At 40.0% G+C, this 27,424-nt stretch overlaps 1 protein-coding gene across 5 annotated transcripts in view; it reads right to left on the reverse strand.

Moving 5' to 3' along the window:
* The window catches only part of EPB41L4B (erythrocyte membrane protein band 4.1 like 4B), a 169,903-nt gene that overhangs the window by 89,285 nt on the left and 53,194 nt on the right, over positions 1 to 27,424 (reverse strand). For all 5 annotated transcript variants that reach the window (XM_042048629.1, XM_042048630.1, XM_042048628.1 and 2 more), the window contains exons 3-15: positions 18,123 to 18,165; positions 15,819 to 15,897; positions 12,459 to 12,503; positions 11,624 to 11,676; positions 7,200 to 7,320; positions 6,506 to 6,593; positions 5,862 to 5,950; positions 5,551 to 5,620; positions 5,209 to 5,378; positions 4,996 to 5,105; positions 2,936 to 2,966; positions 2,420 to 2,453; positions 1,370 to 1,437 (exon numbers count right to left, since the gene is read on the reverse strand). In XM_042048629.1, the coding sequence (XP_041904563.1) occupies positions 1,370 to 1,437; positions 2,420 to 2,453; positions 2,936 to 2,966; positions 4,996 to 5,105; positions 5,209 to 5,378; positions 5,551 to 5,620; positions 5,862 to 5,950; positions 6,506 to 6,593; positions 7,200 to 7,320; positions 11,624 to 11,676; positions 12,459 to 12,503; positions 15,819 to 15,897; positions 18,123 to 18,165 (1,001 nt within the window). The remainder of the gene's footprint in view (positions 1 to 1,369; positions 1,438 to 2,419; positions 2,454 to 2,935; positions 2,967 to 4,995; positions 5,106 to 5,208; positions 5,379 to 5,550; positions 5,621 to 5,861; positions 5,951 to 6,505; positions 6,594 to 7,199; positions 7,321 to 11,623; positions 11,677 to 12,458; positions 12,504 to 15,818; positions 15,898 to 18,122; positions 18,166 to 27,424) is intronic.

A 27,424-nucleotide genomic window follows, 5' to 3' on the forward strand; every position in this document is an offset into this window, starting at 1 on the left:
GCTTGTCTACACACACTACAATACATTATTGTGCTTATTTCAATATCATTCTGCTCCAGGGTGAACTATTTGGCTTTAAAATGTCACAGACTGGTATCGTAAGTGATGGAATCCTTAGAAAAATTTCAGCAAAACCTCAAATGATTTATAAAATCATTAAGCTCTCTTGGCAACCACTCTTTCATAACGTGAAATTGTACATTTTAAAGCACTCATAATAAACTGGATAAGCAAACCCTAAAATCAGGAAGACTCCTGAGCCTGAAATACAGGCAAAGTTCATTACCCAACTTCAAGTCTTCTGCTTCTAGCATAAATTTAGTATCTGCTTTACTGCTGCGTGCAAGGAATTTTGAGACGACAATGCCTATGTCTGCTTCTCTACCTAGTATTTCTAATATTAAAGATACTTGCCTTTTTCCTGCATTCTCAGACTCAAACTCAGACCAAATTGTCTTTTCATTCATTTTAAGCTCAGCCTCATCCCCAAAGCCTGCCCACACTAAAAACAAAGTCTACCGATTGTAATGTAAGAATATAAATGTTAGATAAGGCGAAACAAAGATTAGGGTATTGGTATTTTTTCCTGAAGATGGTAACTATTTCTCTAAAAGACTGAGTCATCTAAAAAGGTTACTTTTTATTAGGATAAAAAAGTGGCTGGTTTTTATCATGTGTACACATATATACACGTATCTACCAGCAGGTGCATGCCTCTACCGTGCATTCCACCAAGCTGGTTTTAATGGGACTGAATTTTTTCCAAAATTTCTTTTCACTCAATGTCTCTCATCACTAGCTACAAACAAAAAAGAATGTAAAAAGATAGCACAACAGCCCTTGCAGGAATATTTTTGTGAAACAGTTCTCAAAAACTCAGTGTTATAATTCTACTAATTATCTGTAAAGTGCTTGATAAATTGTTCCACGTATTTGTCATTTTTCCATATATATTTCTGCAAAAGATGAAAACAGTGCTCCACTGCAAGACTCTAACATTAATAACTTAATTTTACACTAAAATGAGCTTCCTCTTTGTCTTAGGAAATTAAATGCAAACAAATACCGATCAATTTGCAATGAGATTTAGGGAAGCTACTGAGCATCTCTCTATCCAACATACTCCCTACAGGAAATCACTAACACTGTATTTCAAATTTTGAATTAGAAATCAACTAGAAAAAAAAATTCATATTCCAAAGCAAAATTTAAACAGAAGTTATTTAATACTGTCCCTATATCCCATAGCTCTTACTTCCCTTTGCTTTTTCTGTGCAGAGAATTGCCCAATACGGCCACCAAAGCTTCATACCAAGTCAGATAAAGAAAGAAGTAATCATCTTTTTTTCACAAAGCGAAGATTGCTTACCTTACATTCACAGGTGTGTGTGGATGCCAGTGGGGCTGAGCAGGATGAATATTAGGATGATACTGTGGCTGCAAATGAAAACATTGAACCTGGTTAAAGAAAACACATAAAAGCTCCTGATTAACTTTAACCTTTTATTTTCCTGGGGTCATGAGGAATATGTTCCCAGTGTACCCTAGAAATCCTACTGCTTCAGACCTTCTCCCATGTCATTGAGCACATACGTGAAGCCTCTTGGTGATGAGCCTACTCATTAGGACACACTCATGGGAAAAGGCAAAGAAAATTGCTCTCCTGTTTGACAGACAACCTGGCACATAAAAAAAAAGTCAACTTTGATCAAAGGTGGAGAGTAAGAAAGGTTACTGTTATAACAGCAGGCTTCAGAAGGTCACCTCTCTTTGGTGACAGCACTTCCCTCTCATAGCCACAAGATCTTGAAGAGAAACAGTAAAACAAAACCACTAGTGAGAGTTTTAATAAAAAGTGCTAAGACTAAGTTCTCATGCACATACAGAGTTTGGAAGCTTGCTTTCTCAGTACCACTAACTGTCAAGTAGCACAGATGGAAACCAGGTAATGTTTTCCCTGGAGTGCATAAAAAAAACCCCCAACAAGCATTTGACCAGCAATGAACTCTGTAAGTGTTGTGATGAGGGAGATAATTGCAACTTTGAAATTGTCACGATCATCCAATGTGAGAGGCTGCTCTAGACAAAAGCTTGCTCATAGAGCAGTCTCCTGGGGCCCATCACATTCACAGTCCCAAAGGCTTTAACTTTCACAGAAAGGAAAGGGAAAGGAAAGAAGATGGCAAATAGAGTGAGCTCAGCTTGCAGAGCATCCAAGAACACGGGGAAAAAGAGAAAAGAGTCCCTCCACTTTCTCCTTAACCCCAATCTGGTGCTGTTTATTTCTGACACATCAGAAAATCTCACCCCAGAGTAAGGAAAGGGGAGCAAAACAGCTGTACAAATTATAAAGAGCAAAAATATTTACCACTAAATACAAAAATGGCAACATTTTCCTCTGTAACTGTTATGCTCTTACCTGGTAGTTATGGACTTCAGGAGTATTTTTAGCACTAAGAGAGAAAAAAAAAATGCTTTTATGTAATCAATACATCTATGTCACAATGTTTTTTAGTTCAGGGAAGTATAAGAGAGAAGTAAAATTCATATTCTTAAGGACATCATTATTTTATTCAAGATATACACCACAGCAGTTAACACATAAAAGAGGGGTGTAAAAATTTTTTCTTCACCTTACATTTAAAAAACAGGAACAAATTATGCTTGATAAGCTAGCATAATGGCAGTGAGCAAAAAGGAAGTATGTTTTACTTTAGTCTGATTTCAAATATAAAAAGAATAAAAACAAATAGATTAAACAATAGAAACAGGCATTCCCCAAGAAGAATCTGGTGATGCATAATGAGACATGCCAAAACAATTCATCCCACACCAGAGAATCTGTTTCTACAAATCCTAATTCAGATTGTCTTCAGAATCCTTTTAGCCCAAGAACAGCAACTGAGAGGTAGAGAGAACTTGGGCAGTCACTTACCACAGTTGTGCTGCTTTCACAGGATTGTTTGCTTAAAAAGAAACAAACACAAAACCTTAAGACAAGTGAAATATCAGCCATTTTGCAGTTCTTGTTATTGGGGTGTTACACTATGGCTAAAGTGAATCCTCACACAGTCATATTTGCACAAAAGTGTCTGAATTTCAAGTGCAGCCCAGTGCTTTCCAACAATCCTGTGCATGTCAAAGTACAGGGCAGACAAACCTCCCTCTGGTCCTGCAAGAGTTAAAGCCCTTCAGAGATGACAGCAGACAAGCATATTCTTCCCAAATGCCACAAAAGTACTTTTGGCAGAGTATGTTCTGCATAACCAGACCACTTCTTTTCTTACCTTACTGTAGTACCATGTCAGTACCATTGAGTCCCTTGGAAATCAGAAACTACACCTTGCAGAAATTTTCAATATCGTACTGAAACCAGAGTATTCACAAAGCTGGTAATGGCCTGTGTCTTATTACAGGGAACAATGGCAGCCAAAGCAGCCCATTAGTTGGGAATCCTAGGAGGCACTGAGTAATCTTGAGCAACAAGGTCTTGGCCTGTGCTTTGGACAGGCTGGAAAGAATGGCGAAGAAGGCAGCTGAGTAACTGGGATGTATTGTCTCTTTTTTATGACAGTGCGTGCTTCAAGAGCACTGAAAAGCTTCTCAGTGATACAGTGAAAATCCAAGTGCCTGCTGAATGCACAAAGTTAATGAGACACTGCAAAAGTCTCAAAAGCAACAGAGCTAGGAGAGAATCCCACCCTTGTGGGCTGCATTTAGGTACAGGCCTTAATGGCCAAAAGATGCATGAAAGATAATAATCTACAGGGAGTTTTTGCATTAACTTAACAAACATGCTGTTGAGCTCTCTAGAGGGAGATCACCTGGGTATGAAAAGTTCTGACTGGCTGCAATGGACAGAGAATATAATTAAGCAGAAGCCACGCTTGCTCTCGTCTCCCTCCATCTCACAGACATCAGTACAGAGGCACTGAGACACAGGGCATGCCATGCATGTCTGTCAGATCCCGTTATGGTAGGAATCAAATGTAAAGAATTCATTCTTTAATAATAATAATAAAATAACCCACACTATATAGTTGACTCTCATGTCTCACATAACAGCATCTCACAAATTTAATAAATTTGCATTTCAGTTAAACAGGCTCCATCCATGTACTAAAGAAGGAACCAGGGGAAAGAGTTACACCCTCTAGAAAGCATGCATGCTTGTTACCCTTTCTCCCCCCACTGTAAATGAGAAATAAAAATGTCCCCATAATACCACAAGAAACTGTGTTCATGGAACTGTGGTTTATATTCTGGGAATGCAAACGAGTGCAAAGACATTCTAAGGGAATGTCAGCTCACCCTGCTCCATATGGCAACTATACCTGCAGGCTCAAGCAATACAAAATTTGAAGGGGATTGTCTTGCAGTGTTCCTTCCTAGGCTTTTCTACATGGAACAAAAATATCAGCTCAAGTTTTTAAGGACAAATTACAAAACCACAAGGGAAATCAATTCCTTGTCATTCCATTTAAATTCAGTACATCTCAATTCCCAGGGCAAGTTAGTTAAGGTCAGAGTGTGGATAGGTGAATAACATATCATTACAGTCAAGAAAGCAGCAACAACTGCATAATGAGACTGCTCAATAACCCTAAAATTGTCTGGCTAGATAAGCAAGTCAGTGAGGCTTTTGGACACTGCTCCACTCCACAGGACACTAGCAATTCTTCATAAAAACATTACATGCTTCCCCTTACTGGGTTTTCTGAAACTCTTCCTTCCTCCTCAATAGAGCAACAAAAGAAGCCATAGGTACCTCCTCCATAGATGGGGGTGGAAGAATTAATTGTAGATAAAAACAGAAGATGGGAACAACAAACTCTGGCAAAGAAAAAACCATGTACATTCTGATTTTTTAGGTGATCTGACATATTTTTCTTTTTATAATGTGGAACAGATGTCCTGATTATAATGTGACATTTATAGGAGTTAATGGGACACCTGCATGACAGATTCAGTGACCACATGTATGAAAACACTTACCCTTATAAGTGGAATGCCTTCGAGAAGGGTATCTCTTGCTGGGCCTTCTTTCAAATGTACTAGTTCTGCGTAATCTTGTCCCATGTGTTGCTTGATATTCTGTCCTCCCACTTAAAATACAGAAATAAACAAAGTAAACTACTGCCTTCTGCTGGAAGCTGTACCTGCTCCTTTGTACAAAGATAAATACAGTGCTGTCACTTCGCTAAATACCTGAATCTGAAGCGTGATCCCAGCCTTATGAAGTCGGATCTACTAGATTTACTATTTGCTGGGGCTCGCAATCTGAAGAAGGCATGGTGCTCCACTGCACACTTCCACAAGTGTTTGCACGTTTTGGCACTGTCTAACCGGAAAACAAATGTGTGCTCTTGCTCTCTGCCCTAAATGCAGAAACAAAAGCTTTGGAAGTTGGCATGCATGATATTAGTTATTGTCCTTGGTAGGAGAAACACAGCCTGGACCAACAGTGTGCTGAGCTTCCCTTGTGTTCTTACCAGCCTGAGCACACACCACACTTTGTTGGATCAGGCCCAAGTAAGGGAAAGAAGTTACCTGTTCATCATCTTCTACAACCACGAGTGTTAATTTGCTCTTTTTAAAGTCCATTTTTGTGATTTTAGGCCTAAACACAAGAAGCAAAAAGAACGAGATTAACAGACTATTAAAAGAATTTTATTTCAACAACTATTTCACGTTTAAGAGTGGTACTTCTAACCAGGCCAATCTACCTTCAGATTTAACCTTCAGATTTTAAACTTTGTAGATTCAATTAAAAATTACAAAATACAGCCAAGATCCCATTATGCAAACGAGAAAGATTTAAGCATTTTAACAAAAAGGAATATAACACAAAAGCAGATTACCAAAAGAATAAGCCTATTTTGTTGGCTCCTTCAAAGATCAATATGCCTGTTGGTGTCAGTCCAAGAGCATATTCACAACCATCTCTTCCCTGCAAGCAAGTAGAGAATAATCAATCCGCCATGAGCAGTGTAAATCTTACTACAGTAGGACTGCAAAATCCATAGGTCTTAAACTAAACAATGAGGTTGGCATATTTTTTTAACTTTACAGAGCAGAAGAATATGCATCTGTACTGGGTGCAAAGTGGCACATTTTGGCAACAGGAGGCTGCAGGGTGCCCTCTGTGGGAGGAGGCCATGCGCTGCTCCAAGTGGCTCTGAGATCCATGGAGATGGACCCACACCAACACTGTACCCAGGGGAGCCCACACCTCAGCTCACCCGCGTTTAAGAGCAGGGAGCTCCTGCCAGGGGAAGGAGACACAACAGGAAGAAACTGAGGGACATAGGAAAAAGCATGTGGAAAGGGACACGGTGGGAGCATGGAGAAGCACCTTTGGAAGGAGTGCTACAGGTGGGAAGTATTTCTGAGGGACCATGGCCCACAGGGCAATCCACACCAAAACAAGGACACCCCTCAGGGACTGACCCACACCAGGGCAGGGATCTCACACTGATAAAATAAAAAATCACATGAATCTTACCTTAACTACATGCATATCTACACCATACATTTCAAGCCATTTAGCTTTGTTCAAGTAGCACAATTCAGCCTGCGCTGGGCTCTTTCCCCTATGAAATAAAATTCATACTTCATGGTAAAAGATTTTTGTCCACTTTAAATGCTTTCAAGTTCCTTCCCCTAACCTTTTCTTTGTGTCCTCAATCTTAATGACAGTAAATGGTTTTTCAAGCTTAGCTTATGTTTTTACCCTCTTCCCTCCAAATGAAAATAAATCAGAAGACTGAAAATGGAAAAAGGTCTAAAATTGCCAATAAGGATGAAAGTTCAGGTAACACAGCATCACTGAAATGTACCACATTTATTAACAAATGACAGGAAATTAGTTTGCTACCATCCTGAACACAAAATTTATGTTTGAATGAAAGAAGGAGAGAAAGAAAGAGATTTACTTCCAACATAAACAGGAAGAAGACCTGACTCCTTAAGTTATTAAAAATAATCTAAAGAAAAACCAATAAAAAATTAAAACTCACCCCACCAACCTTCCCTAAATTACTGCTTGCTATTTCTAGAGAAGGAGAGGGCTCAAATCCTTTTTATAATACTTCTACACTGACAAACATAATCCCCACTTCATGCCTGTTGAAGGGATTTGACTTTGGAAGAGAAGCAAACCTGTTGCTAGAGACCCCACTCCCACACAGGTACTCTACCTGCACTCTTTCCATTTCTGAAAAATGTCAAATTCCATTGCTTCGGTCTGGTTTGGTGCAAACCTGAATTCAGACACGAGCTCTGGTGTGTGCTCAGGGTGCTCACACTCTCCCAACTCAGCTGAAATCAATCAATTGAGAAGTTAAAAATATAAAGTTCTTGGGATGACCAGAAACATTTAATTCCATTACCCCTACAAAGATAATGATAGTTTGCAAGTTTCTAAGCATGTTGCAGAATGCACTTGTGTCAATGCTTTAAGTTACCACCCCATCTTCCTACTCCTGGCCCCAGTAAATTCAAACCAGATTTTACAGCAGAAGTCAGATAAACGAATTTGCAGGAGCAGTGTAGGATTGTGGTACAGAATTCTGACATTCAGGAATGTTATGACTGAACCAGCTTAACTAAAGCTGCTTCTCTGGATTTTAAAGCACATATAGGAAGTAAAGTTTCTACTAAAAACAATCATCAATGCACCTTCTGTTTTAGAAGAGTTTACTTTGAAACTTCCTCTCATTGCATACTTTTCATTCCAAAACACTTCCCATTCTATTGCATGCTTTGTTATGTTTCTGTTCATGTCAAAACACGAAGGGAATACCTGGTCTCATCAAACTAGCGATAAAGCTGTGTGTGATTTTTTTTTAAATCACAGTGGTAGTGTAATATTCAGATTCAGTGATTTTGAAGGAAAAAAATGCCGAAACATTAACATAATTAAGGTGTCACTTTCCACTTACATGCTCAGGCTCTGGTATTTTTTTTCCTAGGAGCAGAACACTTGCCAACTCCACTGAGCCCAGCCGGAGATGCAAGTGCTGAGCTTTTCAGCGACTGACGCCCTTAACAGCTTTGTGTCTGTGACAGCTCTGCTCCTGGAGCCTCTCAGCTGTACAGAGAGCCTGCAACGTCACTGCCTCGGGACTGTGTAGCAAACACCAGTGGTAAATACACTCTTCAGCAATACCACGTGTCACCTGACATATGATGTGATTCCCAATCAGGCCTTTGTCAGTCCGCATTTCTTAACTGTTTACTACTGTTACTACTACCACCAAAATAAAAATAAAAATTGAAAAGCATAGAGGGAAACTAAATCCCTTGAAGAACACAGTTTTATGGCTTCAGGGCACTTTTACACTTAACAGCTGCAAAAAATTTTATTCACAGCCAGACTTCAAAAATACCTAGCAGGATCCATCAGTAGATAGGAAGTTACATTCAAAATCCAATCTGTTGGCTGATAACACCTACTAGGTGGTTTTGAGAACTCGAGCTTTGCTGAAATATTTAGTAATCCTGAGGATATTAAACAGATTGAGTTCACTGGTCTTCATTTTTAATTAGTCTCACACACATTTTTTTCTCTCAACAGTAATCTTCCATAGTGAGTTACAGTATTCTTATGTCTGTTAACAAAAAGGCCATACAGATATCTCAGCTCTGTGGCTGTTTCATCGAAGCTGGAAAGCCTATTTAACAGAGATATTGTTAAGAATTACTGGCAGTCCAGTCTCCAGTATACAAGAGGGAGCCACAGCAAACACATTAGCAAGGAGGACTTCAAGGCAGGGGGGGAGGAAAGTAAGGATCTGAAGTTTGATGTGCTGCCAACCATCTAGGGAAAACATAGGAGATTTCTCTACTACTTAACTGAGAGAGGAGGTGGGGAACGAAGTCTGACTGTGCTGTAAAGAGGATGTGTAAGGATGAGAAGAATCATGAGCTTGTATGACAAAAGACACACAAGAAGCTAAGGCAGCAGTATTAGGCAGGAGAAAAATATCACCCTTGTTTCTCCATAGCTGAACTCACTGTTTATTCACTCTCAGGTGAACAAACTGTTATCTTTTTGGTCTCTAAGAAACAAGTCTTCAAGGTAAGAGTCGGTAAGAGACTTGCCAGCTCCCTGCACAGGGCTGGAGGGCAGTGGAAGAAGGGGCTATCACAGACTCTGTGAGGACACTGTCACTGCTGGGGTGGAACTGCACTCCCTGAATGAGCACTAATATTTTTCAGTGCAAGGGCACAGCAGAAGACCCATCTCTTCATTTGTGGTTTTATGACATCCTTTGGCATGCCCCTTCTCTGCCCTTTATTGGGGGTGGGGGGCGAGGAGGGGGTGGGAGGTGGGGCAGGTGTTACGTAGCACATGTATATACATTATCTGTGCTCTTCAAAAAATAACTGCATAACCTGGGGGACATTTTTAAAAGCATATTTCCTAGAAAGTTTTTGAAAACTCCAAAAATATATTTATTTGTAAATGTATGGCTGATTTTTTTATACAGAGAGGAAAAAAGTTTGCAGTATCCCATGAAGATGTCTTATGATTAGAACTGGAAATTGGAGATCTGAGAAAATATTTTCCTTTTCAATGTAATTAACAGCTTCAAAAGTATATCTGGTTAAACACCAAGACCATACAACACTAACGAGGCAGTTAAAAACTTACTGTAACAGTGACAACTCAAGTTTGATGACAACTTTTCTGCAGATAATCCCTACTTGAAGCATAGTATTATGGATCTGCTTCACAAGTTACCCCATACTACAAACCAACGTTATTTGCTATAGAGTTTCCTTCATGGGACTGGCAACAAATCAACACTTCACATTTGAAAGATGATTCACACAAAACACCAACCTTGAAAACTGCTATTGGAAACCAAAAATTACTATAACAAAAAACTTCCTTGATAAAAAAACCCCAGAAGTATGAAATTTAAAGCTGATCTGTGAAGAGAAAAGACTTTTCTTTCAGAGGGCTGAGACTACTAGTGCCTAAATAGCAATTTATAGCTTTTTCTTCACTCTTAGGAAAGGTACACTAAGGAGCAAGACTGGATTTTACAGAGTAAATGCAACCCACTGTGGAGGGAATAACGGACATTTCTTTACACTTTTCTGCTTAATTACATTTCCAATGTCAATAAAATATAGCAAACATTACACCAAAAATGCTTATTATTATGTATGTCAGCAAAGAGAATGAATTAGTTGCAGTAATGAAATAATTTTGGACAAGCTTACAGTAATGATGTCAAAATAGTGGAAAACTGAAACCGGAAAAAAAAAAAAGAAGACAGCAAGAAAGTATAAAAGTGTGTTCCCACAGACAGAATCAAAGAGTATCAGCTTTGGTAAAGAGCTGGACACATCATAAACATTTTGTAGCATTTCTTGCAGCTACTGTATTGCATTTACACAGTAATCACAGGTGCCAGTTACTACCCAAAATGTTGAGGCATCAACCTATTATTCTTTGCTTGGTCCTCTTTGCTTGGACCAGATGTGAGGTTACCAGAGTTTCTATCTGTGAAAACGTAAGCAACAAATCAAATCTGGGCTCTGTATTTCCTCCACCTCAGAAAGACAAACGGAGTCTGCCTGCAGCAGTTCTTGGCACACCGGACAATCACAGTTGTGCCAACTGGTGCAGCAAAACAGCCCATTGCCTTAAGATTTACACCTGTTGCTGCTTGGAACTGAATTCCCAGTTTTTCCTGTCAAGTCCATCTAGAACCACTGAGGGACTTCCAGTGCTATATTAAACTAAGAGACTCTGACTAAGCCCTCCATGTACCATGGCCAACCACCAGTGAAACAGGAAGAGAATTTTTCAATTAATTTTGCTGCTGATATGCTTAGAATGGTCCAGCTCACTGCATGTTCTTTTAGAAAAAAATGAACTTGATTTGAGCCTCATCACAAAAATTTCCTCCCCATCTGCAAAACAAACTGCCCGAGATGGAACAAATATTTGTATTAACATGATTGCAGTAACAAAAAAACCTCCACATCATCCTACAATAACCTAATGAGAAACCCAGTGTACTGGAATTGCTTTTACATATTGAAATCCTTGTTCCTGCCACAGCAGTGATCTTAGTTCTTACCTTCCCATATAATTCTCTCCTCTCCAGTACCTGCCACTCCCTCCCTCCTGCCCTGTACCCATCTCCTGAGTCACACGCTGTGGAGGCTTCCTCTCCCAGGCACTGTTGAAGCAGCAGGAAACCCATATTCACAGGCACCCACCTCCCACAAACTGTGTGAAGGGCCAGCTGGCTCTTCAGGCTGAAGTGGTAACACTTGTGCACGCACCACAGCTTCTCCCTCAGTGGGGAGCTATTTTAGGTCCTTCTTGCCCAAGCAGGCCTGGCTTTCCAAGAAACTTTTGTCTAGCCATGCTTTAGAGTCTCCATCCCTGTATCAAGTGTGCTGACATTGGCTAACGTAGTTCAGAAGTTATGAATGGAGGTAAGTCAAGAAAGTGATCTCCCTAAAACTCTTCTCGTTGGGTAAAAGAATGGCATTTATACATAATCATTGAGAACACATTACTAACAAAGGAAAAGAAACCAGTAGGTGAGCAGTTTAATAAATTAAGACAAACCACTTTCAAAAGATTGCATACCTTGGAGACACAGAGCTGCTAGTTCAACAGCAGTTTCATATGGGCATTTCAGTCTTAAAAACAAAACAAAAAACCAAACTATAAAAATCATATCTCGTCAGTGAATTCCTCTTGCAATAAAGCTAAAAAGCAGCCTGATACAAAAAACAAACATTAACTTCCACAAACTACTAATGCTATGAAACATCTACAATTAATTTTCACTTGTATATTATTATTTCGTAAGTTGGTACATTCTGATTAGCATTAAACATGATACACTTCACCGTAAAACAAGTTTGAACTAACAGAGAAAACACTAAATCAACTAAGGAACCATTTTTACTTTAACACGGCATTGTAGAATATATGGGTTTGAGGTTTTTTGTTTCTGTAATTAAAAAAAATTAGAGCAGGTGTGAATATGGGTCAGGGTAAGACTATAAACACACAATATTTTTGCAGAGTCAACCTGAACACAGTGTTGCACTTCAAATTTCTCATCCTCTATTTCACCTACTATACTGAAAAAATGTGGTGAGCCCATGTTAACATTTTCCAGTCATAAAACCCAGGACAGTTTTTGCTCTCTTTAAACATTTCCATCACCTGGTCAGTCCATCAAAATCTTTCCCCATTCTATTAGTCAGTAATACAGTCACGATACACACAAAGTCCTATATGTCTGTATTCTAAAGAAAAACAAAATGCACATGGGACTGTAAATCATGCTTATAGTCTGTGCATGAACAGCATAAAGAATTAAAAAGATTAAAAAGTTACAATTTTAAATCACTGGGAGATTAACTATTATAAATTCTTTAAATTATAGCTGCAAGTGTGAAAAGGTACTTACTTCCCTGAAAGAATGTCTTGTCGGAGCTGTAATACAAACAGGTACCTGACAAATAAAAATTCAGAAAGTCAGAAGTAATTACAGTGGCATCCTTCTAGCTCCACTGGCTGGAAGAATACCCCAATTCATTGAGTAGTAACAGCAATATGAATAACTTGCTCTTGACAAAAAAAGGGGCTTTGGGATCACACAGATACACCTTGCAAGCTTCAAAGCTCCCACAGCTTTCACTAAAATCAAAGAGAAGAATGTTTTTTGTCCACTGGTTGTGCTCAGGACATTGTCCAAAGCTTTGCTGTTTAGGATGTGCTCTATCTGAGCATACACCTAAATGTTACTGACATTCCAATGTTCTCCTAAACTTGGGTCTTACCTAATTCAGGCAGGAATCGAACTACAGTATCTAGAAACAAAACACAGATAAAGGCATACAGGCTTCAGAGCTGCCTCTTCAAACACAAATACAGAACATGGAAAACATCCAAATTGGGCAAAAGGAAAGGTTCATACCAAAATGTCACTTAAAAATAGCAGGAAAGTTCTGAATAAAAGAAACCCAAATTCCATAGAGCTCACACATTTATTTAATAAGCCAAGTAGGAATTTACAGCCTTCAAACTGCTGTAGTATTTTAAGCTGTTGCTTTGCTAATCTTCAATTCTAGGCATGCTTCACTGACACCACTCAGAGCTGTGCTCTGAGGCATGCACAGGTGCCACAGTCATGAAGGAACTTGTGAAGTCATAAGGACAGGAAGGCACAGGCCAACTCTGCACTGCTCTGGACACTGTGGGGTGAGGCTTGCAAAGATGAGTGAATCAAGAGAAGAAAGCATGCAGCACTCCTGAGAGCCCAGTAAACGCAAACATAAACCTCTGCTATCTTTACAAAGGATGCTAGAAAGACTGTTTTTCATCACAGAAGATATGCAGTGAACGTGGAGAAGGACAAATAGTTGGAATCAGACAGTGAAAGAAATGAAAAGGAAGATTAAGATTTCTCATGATAACACTAGAGCAGAATCAGATTTGTCCATGTTAGCTCTCTGTCACATCTCTGATTCACATACTTGAATACCTGACTTGCTAATTGAAGCTGGGTATTTGCATGCGTAGACAAAGGGTTGACAAGTATACTTCCTGTTCTTATTGACAGCCCAGATGAACTCTTCTAAATTTGCAAGAAAACTCTGGGCAGTGCTCCTATCAGTGTCAGGTGGCTCTGGTGGGTATGGCTTACTCTCGTTCCTTTTCTGTGTGCAGGCAGACAAACACTGGCACCTCAATTGTTGCTACTCCAAATCAGCAAAATACCTTAGAAAATTCTCCACAACACACAAGTATAGACATGTTCCTCTGTCATTTTTATAACTAAACTAACTAATCAGGTCACATACAAGTGATAGAAGATGTCTTCCAAAATGCCCTGGGTTTCAACTGTGGGTTTTAAACTGAAAAAAGCCAGAGTGGGTGAAGGGTTTTGATGCTTCACAATACTGTGTTAATTATGAGAAAGTGATGTTTGTAGCTTCACTAGAAACTGAAGTTTTCTAGAAAGCAGATCTCCAGACGGAGTTTTGAACACCCCCTTCCTGGAAAGTTCAAAGTTACTGTTAATGATGATTTTTCTTCCACTTGGAATGATTTTGAGTATATAGTTATTAATCTTCACTTTGTATTCAACACGCTACATGGAAAATATGATCCAACTAGCATAAAGATTCTTTTAAAATCCCCATAAATTATAAGAATTAAAAATTTAAGAATTATAAAATTCTTAAATTCAAAATTACTTTCCCCAATCAAAAAAAAAGTGCCCCTATTTTTCTTACACAGTTTCACAGTGGTCGTCTGTCAAGCTTATAATCAAAAGAAGTTGTTCACAACACTGAGTATTTAGCCGACTAAAGTGTTTTTCTAATTAAAATAGTCTTCTGAAATGTCACCGTTCAGCAACAATTAGATCACAAGGCATCAGAGGTTAATACTTTCAGACAAAATGTCTTACTTGATCACAGCAATGATCACATAGCTCAGAAACAACCTCACTGTGACTGGGATCATATGCTTCAGAGGATTAAGCAAGAAATCTTGTGGTAGACAGTAATGCAATAATTTGACCACAGGGGAAATGTAATACTTGTCAGACATGCACCCTGATGTATGAAGACTTACATCAATTTCCAGAAAACACATATTATTCCTACTAATTTAACTGCATTTTCTCATTAGAGATGTCCATAAATCATCCAGATTTTTGGATTCTCTTAAGATCTTATACTCAGCTACATAAGTGGCAGGGATTTCTCCAAGTTATACATTGTATAGGAATATGCCCTTTTATTGAATTATCACTGCTGGACTAAATCGATAACGGATGTTAAAGACCCTATGTCTACATCATAAGGTGGTGACAATTAGCTCTTTAATCTTGTCTCGGGCAGTGAGAAAAATCCATGCTTGGCACAGCAGACAGCAAATCATTTGCCTGCAGCCATAATGTAAACATCAGATGCATATGAACTACAACAATCAACCATCTCTAAACACCTTAGGCTGATTAGGAGTACACTGATTATTGCCAAGCAAATTAGAAGACACAGAAAGTGCCCTACGGTGAGAGACAGAACAAAAGAAAACATAAAATAACATTAAGATAGATGACTACTATACAAAGAAGACACAAAGTAAGCAGATACAAAAGATAAGTAAGCCCTTTCCCACAGCTGCTCCTTTCCCAGTTTGCAGAACATGCTCTGAATCACACCAAGGTGCTATGGATCCAGCAAGGTACAGGTCCACAGAAAACAGCCCAGCAGATGGAAACAAAAGACTTCCAGATATTTGTAGAGTGACTTTGTACAATGCAGGCTTTTGCTTCACAGAGAACCACGGGGAAGCAGAAGTGATTCAATCAGCTGTTAACCAAGAACTCAGGCTGGCCATTCCCACAGTTCTGTGGCCTTGGTACCATTATTAAATCACCCCCAAGTCTCAGGGCAGGAGGAACAAAGCAGGGCACTGGCATTTTAGCAGGACATAATGGAAAACACTCTGAGAGGATGGCAAGTATCAAGGGTAGGTGTCTCCCAGCTGCAGCTCTCCCCACCCAACACTGCCTTTCTTTGCCAACTTCAAAGCACCAAAACGCAGCATCTCCTACACACTAACACGCTTGGAGAGGTCCCTGAATGCTTTCTGGCAGCAAATAAAAAAGATGATGCTTCTCTGACAGTAGGAAAACACCAAAGAAGGCAGACAAAATGACCACTCATAATAAGAAAGCTCAAATCACCTGTTTACAGTATCCCCACGAGCCTCAGATGTCTTAACTACCCCATCAGGCATGCACAGTTCCTACCTGGTGAACTCTTCGTGAAGGTTGTTGGGTTCTGACGAGTAGTACTTAATTCGAAAATGCAACGTGTACGGAGGTCCAACTGCACAGGCACAGATTTTAAATGGGGAAAAAGGGTTTATACTCGTTGCAGTCCTGCTAAGGCAGAACAGTCTCCACACCTCCCCACAACCCAAGAAACCCAAAATTGATCACATTTTTCAAATTCCTCAGAGAAGACATTTCATGTTTTTTAAATTTAAAAATGCATGCAATAAACCAAAAAATAGATGATTACCATACTTTATGATACTCATTAATTCAAATTTACCAAGGCAATAGTCTATTTGGCAAACAAGTTTTTGTCCAAAGAGGCGTGCCCCACAGCATGCTGTGAATGACAGTAAATTCCAGGTACACTGCCTGTTGCTGGGCCCAGGGGGACATGGAAGGAAGAGGGAAGGAGAGGGTGATACTCCTTACCAGGCACAAACACTACTCCAAACAAAAACACCTACCACCCAACAGATCAGCTTTCGATTCAAACACATGAATGAGAAAAGGTAAGATAAATAGGGTGGAAAGTGCTAGAGAAGACTCTGGAAGACACTCCTGAAAACAGAAAGCTAACAAATTCCGTAGAGTTGCAACAACTGTGTTTCCTAACGTCAGAAGGTGAATGCTAAATCTGACTTTCCATGTAACACAGATAATAAGAAGTTATCCAGCTACCATGAGACTGTGACCAATGCATCCTTATCTGCCTAACCCTCATCTTCTGACCAACTGCCTGCAAATGTATTAGTTGATGGAAAAATTACTTTTCCACACTTTTCTAAGGTCTTCCATAACACCATATCAACATAGTGAACACGTGCCTATTAATGATCCTTCTACTAAATGATATGCAGCTAAAATTCAATAATCAGAGCTTTAATTCTGTCTCCATGTACAGCTCCTGTAAGTCAGGCTATAGCACCCTGGGCTCACAGTTAGGCACCACTGGTGAGGTCTGCATAGGCAAGATAATGATTTGGAGAAAAGAGCAGTGAGAAACATCCATCATGAAAGAGGAACTCTTCACAAAGCATCTGCTGAACGCAAGGTGAAGGAAAGTATCCTGTTGTGAGACAGACCTTTACAACACCCAAAAAATTGCTTCCCTCTTCGTCATCCCTCAGAGCCAGGATTGGCCAAATTCTTTTCAAAACAGGCCCTTCACAGATTAAAAACAGACAAAAGCATGCAACTAAACTGGCTGAAGGTATTACAGAATCACTGATTTTCCAGAAGAAAAGGACAAATCTATTTCAGAAAGTGCAGCTGCAGGTCAGTTAGTCACTAAGGTAAAGCAGTCTGTGATGTGATGAAAAGGGAGAGAAAACCAAACAGCAAAAACCTTACCCACAGCAGCTATCTTCACCATGGATTCTAGCAGGCTGACACCCACACACCATGGGGTGACACCAAACTATCCTAAAGGCCTTTGAAGAACTCCACCATTTACAAAAATCATCTAGATATTTGGGTACTTATCAAAAAGAAAGGCAAAGCACCACTGAAGCAATCAGGACCCATCTCTGTGAGCTCCTGCAAGGGGGTCAACGATTTCCTTGAGAAACACTACATTTTAATCTCACAGAAGCCATGTCTTCAGTGGCCCGTGACTGTTGCCAGCTGCAGTACTGTAACAAAACATGTTAATGCCAATGCTCTACTGTACCCAAGCCTGCAACCAGATTATCAAAAATCCAGGAGCTACTTCCCTGCCTTAGACAATTTTCATAGAAGACTCAGTGGCCCAATCCAACCCAACCCCTCCATCCAAAACTACCTTTGATGAAACAGCAGCTATTTCAAAACTACATTTGACAAAACAGCAGGTATTTCTGCTGGTTTTACTTCTAAAATAGTAATTAAAAAAAAAAAATTAAAAATTAATCATTACACAATGAAGTATTTTCCATTCACTCTCTGAAAAAAATCGCAGGATATCTGTTCTGGATCAGAAGCAGTAAGAGGAAGCGCGATCTGTGTCCAGGCAACCTAATTTCACAGATCAGACTGAAATTACCTGGCAACCTACTCTGCCTCAGACAAACAGCACGTGTTCAACAAGGGCTTCTGAAGGCTGGGCTACTGCTTAATAACTGCTCTTGCATTTAGACATAATATAGTCAGACAATTACCCATTAAATAAAAACTATTTCCTAAGACATATTTATTCCATTAACGGCTATATTTAAACATTCTCTATCATGTTCTAATACACGAAGTTCAAATTCTTTAGGAAGTAACAAAATAAAGAGGCAGAGACATAGTACTTACTTTTTATTTGCTTCTTAATGAATTTTGAATGGTCCAACCAGTGCTAAAAAAAGAAAATCCACACTTAAAAGCAGTTCCATTTCAAGATTTTGTTGACTCCATAAACTGATTACAATAAAATTTAACAGATAAAAATATCTTATAAGGAAATATTGTCAAATTTATTTTCTAAACGTCTGCGCATTGGCACATTAAACAACTTCCCTTCTTCCACATGGGAAAGCCTGATTTATAGATTCATCAGTACTGCCAGGGAAGTCACTCTTCCAGAGAAGAAACCTCAAACTCCAAGGCCACAAAGCAGTGGTGTGTAAGGAAAGCACCCTTTTGTCCCAAACCCCTGAGTTTCAGCCTCCTTTTAACTCCTGTTTGATGGAGACCCTCCAGATCCTGTACCATCCTGCCTTCCACTGCTCCATAGCCAAGTTTTTTTCAAGGTAAGGATAGAGACTTAACCCCACTAAAAGCATTTGGGAAACACTGATATATGCCCCACCCCCTCCTTTTTAAACTAAGGCAAAAGATCTGGAATAGATGCAACAATGATGACAGAAACATTTGACTCCCAGCAAAGTTTATGCACTCTCTTGTCAATATAAGTTGCATCTACAGAAAGGCAGCAATAAACACAATCTGGTATAAATTTAGCTTAAATCTTGCACAGTCTCTGCTCAATGTCCTACAGAAGGCTGCAACCTGATTTGAAGCAACTCCATGTAAATGCTTCTGTCATGAAACATGATAAAAGAGTTTTGGATTTCCTTGAAATAAATGTTTTTCTATCTTTTTATATATATATTAAAATTATAAACTAGATACTATGAAACAAAATCTTAGGGGAAAAAAAACCTCTTCCTTCTTTCCTATTAAAGCATGAATGTTTTCAGTAAAAGGATAATCTCTCAATAACTAGTTATCATTACACCAACACCATGCTACCATGGCTAAATAAATGTGCAAAATTATTTGTTAGCTAGTAATACTGGCATTTATTTATTAAGTCTGTTCTAAACCAAGGCAAAAATTTATCACAGGTATAGATGAGTACAGATCAAAAGTCTGACAACTTACAACCCTTAAGGTAAATAAATCTCACAAGAGGTAGAAAGAGAAATGGAACAATGATTCTGAAGGTGATTTTATTTGCAGGAGACTTGCAAGACTCCCTTAGGTGAGGCTGCCAAGAAATCCATTCTTATAATCTGAGAAATCTCTACCAGAATGAAAATAAAACATTACAGCAGCTCATTTAAATACATTCCTTAGAGTTGCAAGTAATTTACTTTGTCTCTACTTTGCTCTCCTATGAAAAATTACATCTTTGTGAAATCTCAAATCTTTCATAAGGAAAAAAATAACATTGAAACTTTGCCTTTTTTTTAAACTGAAATTATACAAGTCTGCTACTTTCACAGCTCCAGGGCAGATGAATTTTTTATTCTTCCAATACCTAGCTACGAAAATGTCTTTCTGTTCAGTATTTATTTTGGATAAAGAAACACCACTCAAAGACAAATATAATGAATCCATTAAAAGAAAAGTTTATCCTCATGTAAAAAACATCTATAATACATGACCGAAACTCCTGTTAATACCATGCTCTGGAACAAGCACTGCACAACATGAACTATAATAATTTCCAATGAAAAAGCAGCTGATAGTCCCTTTCTTGGCATGTGGTCTTTAAGATACATTAAAGCTCAAATAAGCACAAGTTTCAAACTGATTATTTGCAAGTGCAAATACTTCAAATAATGGTTAAAAAAATACCTAACAAGACAAGGAACTGTTTGTGCAGGCCATTAAATGACACTACAGCTTAGACAGGAAACTATCATCACTCTCTGTCCCTATGCGGGAAGAGGCAGACTGCTCCAGGAGATAAAGCACAGCAAGCATTAAAGTCACCCCCGCTCAGAAGCAACAGTGAGCTGCTGTTTTACCCCCACCCCATACTGCACATCATGTGTGTGATGTGCCACCACATGGATCATAAACACAAATACAAAGGTAGGGCATGGACAGACAGTATTATTGGCCCAGAGCTCCCAGGCCTGGAAGTTTTCATGCAGATTTATGAACCAACACCAATTTAGAAGTCAGATATTTTGTGCAATTTCTGTGAAAATCAGGCTGAATTTTAACACTTCTTTGCCTCAGATAATGTCAGAGGGCTTCTTCACACTGTGTACCACACCAGCTTTCCAAATGTCCCTCTGAGCTGAAAAAAACCATAGCATTCTAGCTAAAGCCCAAAATAGGTTTGGGCTTGGCTACATATTGCTTGCTGACTCAGTTAGAGGGAAGAGAAAGCAATGAATTCTGAAGTCTCACTAGGCAGCTGAATAAAACCAGAGGAGCCTTGCTCTCTCAGCACCTAAGACTGTAGCTCTGCCTATCTTGTGCTCCAGGCAAACAACTGTACATCATTTCAGGATCTGGACTCACCAGAGAAACTTAGCTACGGATCTCACACTGTAGGACCAAGACTGACCACACTCATTTCAACCACACACCACCATAATCCCCGTCTCCTGTTTGGACTCGGAAGTATCAGTGCAGAAAAAGGAAGAGGAAAGGGATTAATTGCTTTAGGACTGTTATGATAGGAAGACAGTGACTAAGCTACTTTACCCATAGTAAGGGAAGAAAAACCTGATCAAACTGGGAAGAAAAACCTGATCAAACTGCAGGTAACGAGGATTCTACGATTATGCTAGAACAGAACAAGTAGTTCAGTTGGAAGAGATCTACAATGACTATCTGATCCCACTGCCTGATCATTTCATGTTATTAAAGGCACTGCACAAACATCTCTTAAACACTGACAGGCTTGGGACATCAATCACCTCTCCAGGAAGTCTGTTCCAGTGTTTGACAACCCTCTTGGTAAAGAAATGCTTCCTGATGTCCAGTCTGAACTTCCCCTGATGCAGCTTTGAACCATTCCCATGCATCCTTTCATTGGGTACCACGGAGGAAAGCTCAGCACCTCCCTCTCCACTTCCCACCATCAGCTGTAGAGACCACTGTGGTCCCTCCTTTAATTCTGTCAGGTAAACTGGAAGGTCAAATGCTGGATTAACTTCCATTTATTCCTCTTTTATCTCAGTAAAATTTCTTTGCTCTACCAAATGAATAATGGTTCCTATGGTATTAACCGACATAACACAGTAGCCATTGACGGGGATTCATTAAAAAAATGGGACTGGGACACCATTAAAAAAAAAATTTCTTAAAATACTGGAAGCATGTATTTATCTCAGCATGCTCTCCTGCCGATCACTCACTTTACTGACCTGAAGAGGTAAAAATAAGTACCTCAACATTTCCTATTGGTAGCAGCCAATATTTTCTCAAAATAGATACACAGCATAGGAAAGATAGATATTTGTGTTGAGATACAGCAGATAAACTGCAGCTGCTAAGGCAGTCAGCTTATAAGGACCATGTGACTGCCAAATGAAGACTGAAAGGAGGATTACCACAGGCTGGCACAATCCCATCACACACCTGAGCTTTGCAAATTCCACTGCCTCTCTACTTGCTTCCTAAAAGAAAGAAAATTCCTTGTCTTGATTTATACAGCCCTCAAAGGTGACCTGAAAAGGAAAAAAATTGCATTGGACCCTTTTTGGTTTGCTTTCTTTGCTAGTTTAAAATGCATGGAGAACGTCTTGAATAGACTGTTCTCCCTTATGCTTATTTACATATTTAGCTATCAATAAGAGGAAGCCCATTTTTACTGGAAGTTTTATTTGCTCTCTGAAAAATATTGGTTTAATGCTTTCTCAAGCTGTACTTGAAGGTACAAGAGGGAGACTCATGCTCAATGATCAAGTTCAGAAAAGAAGGCGTGCTAGACAAAAGCTGGCACCTTTAAAACCAAAAGTCAATTATCCCTTCAACTGTGTTCTTGCTTTCTGGTTTCCCAGGCAGCTGAATCCTACCAAGTTGCCTGCCATTACTCACACGACCTTCTAAAGCAGACAGGTTAAAAATGTATGTATGTATCACATGGAGGAAGGAATCACCAAAAAACCAAGCCAATAAAAACTCTACCCACCAAACCACAGTTTGGGGATTTCTCTACATTTACAGATTTAAAAGGGAGCAAAGGAGCAAAAGCCCTCTTTTCTTTTGCAGGTCATCTTTCAACATTATGATGTTAGTAACAGAAAACCAAATGAGAACCAGGGTCATGTAGAAACTCAGGGAGTACACAAACATATACTTAGAAACAGGATGGTCTCCCAAGAGTTCACAACTTAAAGCAAGGAGCTACTGTTTCTCATGTTTCTCTGATCCCTCCTAGGAAGTTATGCTCCTCTTGAAAATGAAGGCTCACCTGACTGGTGACTTCAGCTGCCCACTGAAAGGCTGTAGAGAAGATGAAGACCTACACTTCCCAGAGGTATTACACGACAGAAGGATGAGTGGCGCCAGACTTGGGAGAAATCCCAGCCAGACAAAGAGACTGTCACCCTGAGGCTGCTCAGACAAAGCACAGGTGCCCAAAAGGACTGTGGAGCCACCATCCTTGATCCTTGAGGGTATCAAACATGACTGAACAAAGCCCCAAGAAACCAGATACAACTGAAGCTGCTATGAGGAGCTTGGATATACACACCCCCTTCAACAGAGAATACTTGCAGGCATCTTTCAGGATGCTGCTCTACAATCTCACCTACCCAACTTGAAAGAAAAAAAAAAAAAAAGGAATGTGCCTTCTATTCAAACAGCATTCACATTGTAAGACCAAAATGGGATTAGTGAGATGGACAGTTTGCATTTGGGCTCAGATGAGACCAACTTCTCACAAACTACTGGCAGGATCTTACTACAGGAGTTTCAGTCTCAGTAGGTCAATTTTGGTTTAGACCCTCCTCAGATACTGCTGTCAGCATCTTGTTGAACAGGGGCCAGGCAGAGGGGTACAGTAACACATCAACACCGCTGGAGGTGCGAGGACCAACCTGATCCAGGTACCAAGTTTTATCAGTTTTCTGCGTTGTCTCTGGCCTGAACAAGTCTGACCAGTTGCCCTCCAGCAGTCCCCTTCCACTGACACCATTCTGCAGTCTCCATGCCAAGTTCTCTCTGGCCCTGTGAAGGGCTGCCACCTTCTTTAAGTCAGATACAGTGAGACGGTGCAAGCAATGCAGGGTGCAAGCAATGCAAGCAATGCTGCCCAGCAGCAGAAGGGCAGATGGAGCTGTGATAGGAAAGCTCTAGACTGTGATCTTGGGAAGAACAAGACCACGAATGCTAACTCCAGAACCCTGAGGGCATTGATAGGCCTTAATGGCTCTTTACCAGCCCTGTGTGAGACCTCCAACCACATATTGTGTGGCATTCATGGACGTCTGGCCTGTCCCAGTCTGAGTCAGCACAGAGCCATCTCAGAAGCATCCTGATAAACGATGTAGTTTAATTGCAGACCAGATAAACTAACCAAGAATAATGGAGAGATAAATGGACATCCTTCAAGACCATTAGCCTATCCTAATTCATATACATGTGATAAACACAGGATATTTTGCTTCACAGACCTGATGTGACAGAAGTAAACCACAGAATTATATAAAAATTATATGAAAAAATTTGCCTGGACCAGTATGTTTCTCATTAGATTTACTTTACAGACAATGAAAGCTGATACCACTCCAGATCAGTTCTAGCAATTAAACGCAAGTTACTTTTAATTTTGATGCCTGTGTCCAAACATTAAAAATAAACTGAAGAGACTTGTAACAAGTAAGCAACAAACCTGACTAAATCTGTGGAAGAAAACTGAGAAACCACTTCATCTTATGTTCCAACCACACACAAAGACAAAAGAAACCAGCACAAACTGCTTGCTGTCCTGGAGAGAATTCTTTACACTCAGGAGAGAGGTGCAGAAGCATCACAACCACCTGCCCTGTATGGCTGCTTCTCAAGTCTGTGTCAGAAAAACGTCCTCGTGAAACAGCAAGTGCTACTGGAAGGCTAAAGACTGGAATTTGTTAGTGTTTTGGAGTCTTCCACCAGGTGTTCACAGACTGCAATACAGCCTTGGACAGCCACAGCTGAAGTGTTCCACATTCATCAGGTGCTCTGCATCGCTGTGGAGTCAGCCACACTGCCTTTGTCCAGTTACTGAACTTGGCATTCCATCACTGCCGCTATTAGAAACTGAAGCATTGAGTGCTACGGGATGTTCTACAGCTTTTGGGACCCTCCATGACTGGTATTTTTTACTCTTGGCCATAATGCACAGACACATATCCTGCAACACGCACAGACCCAAAGTGCTCATCATCCAGAGGAACAAGAGAGATTCAGGGAGGGGAAACTGAGTCACAGAGGAATTTCACAGCTTATTAGTGGGGAAAATAGTATGTTTCTAACAGCAGCAGAAAAGGAAGCACTTGGCACTATCAAAATATTTACCAGTCTCTCTTCTTCCCCACATCCAGCATATTGAACAATAAGGCCTGTCCCTAATTTCTTCTGCTAAATGAACACTTGTAAAAGTATTAAGAAGTACAAAAGGAAAAAGACTCCCCGATATCACACTATGATGCTAATTGACTGGTTTGAACTGCTCATTTTTCCACATCCCTCACATCTCAAGAAGTCACAGCAGTAATATCAAAAGCAGCAGTTGAAAAAACCCGACCAATGAGCTCTTAAAAAGAAAATTCAGATAGACAGAGCAGAGGCAGTCATAAAGCACCAAGGCCCTACAAGTCCCTGACCCAATACCTGCTGAAACATCCAGGCGCCTGCTTCTCAATGTGTAGAGGAACCAAAGGCACTCATATTATTCTTTGTTGTTCAGCTTGCTTCCTACACGCCCCCCAGCACTGCTGAAATCCTTTGTTGTGAGACATACAGGATCCTGCCCTTCCCAGAAAAACATGGTCAGAAGGCTGCCTTTCATAGAGGTGAGGATCTCAGTGTCAGAATCAGTGCATCCCAATACACTGCTGCTGGCTAGGCCCACCCTGGGCAACATGGTTCTGGCCATGTTTTTTCCCTCCTGTTTCTGTACTTGCAGCAACTGCTTTCATGAAAGCCTATTTCACCTCTACACAATCTTCTCCATCTCCTCTCTCCACTGTCTTCTCACCTCTTGCATCAAAATCCAGTTTAGAAACTGGTCAATACTGAGAAGTTCAGATGAAAACATGGTTTACCAGGACAACTCACTGCAGGTTGGTCCTGGCACTCATCTGCCCAGGGAACCCTGGTCCCTACCACAGCCATGGGCACCTGCAGGAGGGCACAGGGTGTCCTCACACATCAGTCACACACTGTAAATCCAGTGCTTCCCCACGTGCCAGATACACTGGGTGCAATCACCCTCAAAAGGCTCAACTGGCTGCACAGCACAGCTGGGAAAGGCTGTTCCATACGGACCTTCTTTAAGCTAAGGGGTCTCTGTGACAGTAGAGATGAGACATAAAGGACGTAAACCACTTAGAGGATCACTAAAAGACACACGTGTGAGAAAAGGGGCATTTTAATTCTTTTGCTTCCACACATTCCCAGGCATGACAGCAACTCATTTGCACAAACTAAAAAGAAAAAAAAGGATTTCAAAGATTTATCTTAAAAATTCTTCCCCCTCAATTACTCTGTAATTGTTCTTGTGAACAGAAACAAGATCATGATGGAAGCAAGCAAATTGCAAGCTAATAAACATGGGAAATCCTTCAGTTATGAATTCCTGTAAAACACAGGAGCAGCTGTGAGGTTATCCATGTTTTGGTATCACAGGACAGAAAAATGGAACAAAGAATGCAAACGTAGAAATGGAGATGTCTATATCTTGAGAGACCCTGTAAAACAGAGCTCACAAGGAGCTATTACCCACAGAAACCCTTTTTCTTAAGATGATTTGGAATAAGAGACAAAGAAAGGACACTCCTGGACAGAAAATGAATAAACATTAGCTACCAATGGCCAAAAATAAATGTCAAGTACCCAAACCAACCATAGAATTCATTGCACGCTACCACTTTCTACAAAGATCAATTAAGTATTTCCTCATGGCAAGTGAATTTCAGTAGTATGGTCTCCCAAGATTTTATTATTGCTATTCCCAACCTCAGCTAAAGCTTTCAAGGCCTCCTGCTTTGCTAGAAAACATACACTGTAGTAAAAGTAACTAAAAACCCAATAAGCTTTACATTTTCTCTAAACCACTGCAGAGACCTGCTACATCAGAGTGACACTCTTCATTCATCCCAACCACTACATCTCTGTTGAAGTTCTGTAACAGCTGAATAAGAAATTATTTTCTTGTATTAGAGTATTTCTACTTCTAGACTGAATAGCAAGTAATTAAAATACAACAGTACACTAGGATTTGCTTTAGAATAAACTATTAGATGATTATCTACATCCTCCTATCCTTCTGCATCCTTCTACATTCTTCTGATGGATGTCTTCAAAGAGCACAAGATACAAACTAATGCAGAGTTCACTGAACAGGCATTACAGGATTTTCTGCATTACTGCTGACATCTTGCTTTTCACATCTTTATGTTTGGGGTTTTTTTTTGTATTAAAAATAAGCTGTTCAAACAATTAAAGTTTTTTCTCTTTCAAAGCAGATAAGCTCTAATCGTGATTTTGTTTTCCAAATCACAGCTATCAACACTGCTTGTAACTGGCAAAGTTACAGGACTGCAGGAAACACAGTGCACTCAAAAGCTGCTGGCCTTGGCACACACAGAAGCAATCTCCACTATTCAAAGACTATTTTGTGCTCTCTTATTTATAATGCTGCCTTTAAAGTTGTTCAGCCCATAACAATACATACTAAAGACAAAGGCTTAGAGCCTCAAGGGGTTTACACAACTTTAATCTCCAGTCCCCCACTTGCCATTGTGCGGCTGGGGCTGGCACTAAGCAGAAGCCCATGGAGGCTGTGCATTAATTGCTGTGCAAGCGAAAAGAGCAGGCCACAAGTTCAAAACTGATGAAGGAAGGCTGTTAAAGCATGGAATCTTTTGGCACAGGGTGCTGGGCAAGATAAAGGCTTGTGCCTTGAAGTTCTCTGAGCTCTACTCGCTGCCCAGCTTGAGCCAGACCAAAAAAAAAAAGAGCCAAGTAAGAGCTTTTGGCCTTGCACTTCAGTGAAGGTAAAGAACTCTGCTTTCAACACTTCTCTTAATTCAGGAAATTACAAGCCTACCACCAAAGCTCTGCAACCAGAGTTGGCTTATTTTAGCCCCCCCAACAGCTGTTCACAGCCCTTTATCCCTCTTCTAATTGTAGATGCATCATGTACTTCCCTCCTTGATACA

The sequence above is a fragment of the Corvus kubaryi genome, unplaced genomic scaffold (assembly GCF_017639235.1).
Source record: "Corvus kubaryi isolate FWS band 111438036 unplaced genomic scaffold, C.kubaryi_AGA036_p1.0 68, whole genome shotgun sequence".
In the NCBI taxonomy this organism is placed as follows: domain Eukaryota; kingdom Metazoa; phylum Chordata; class Aves; order Passeriformes; family Corvidae; genus Corvus; species Corvus kubaryi.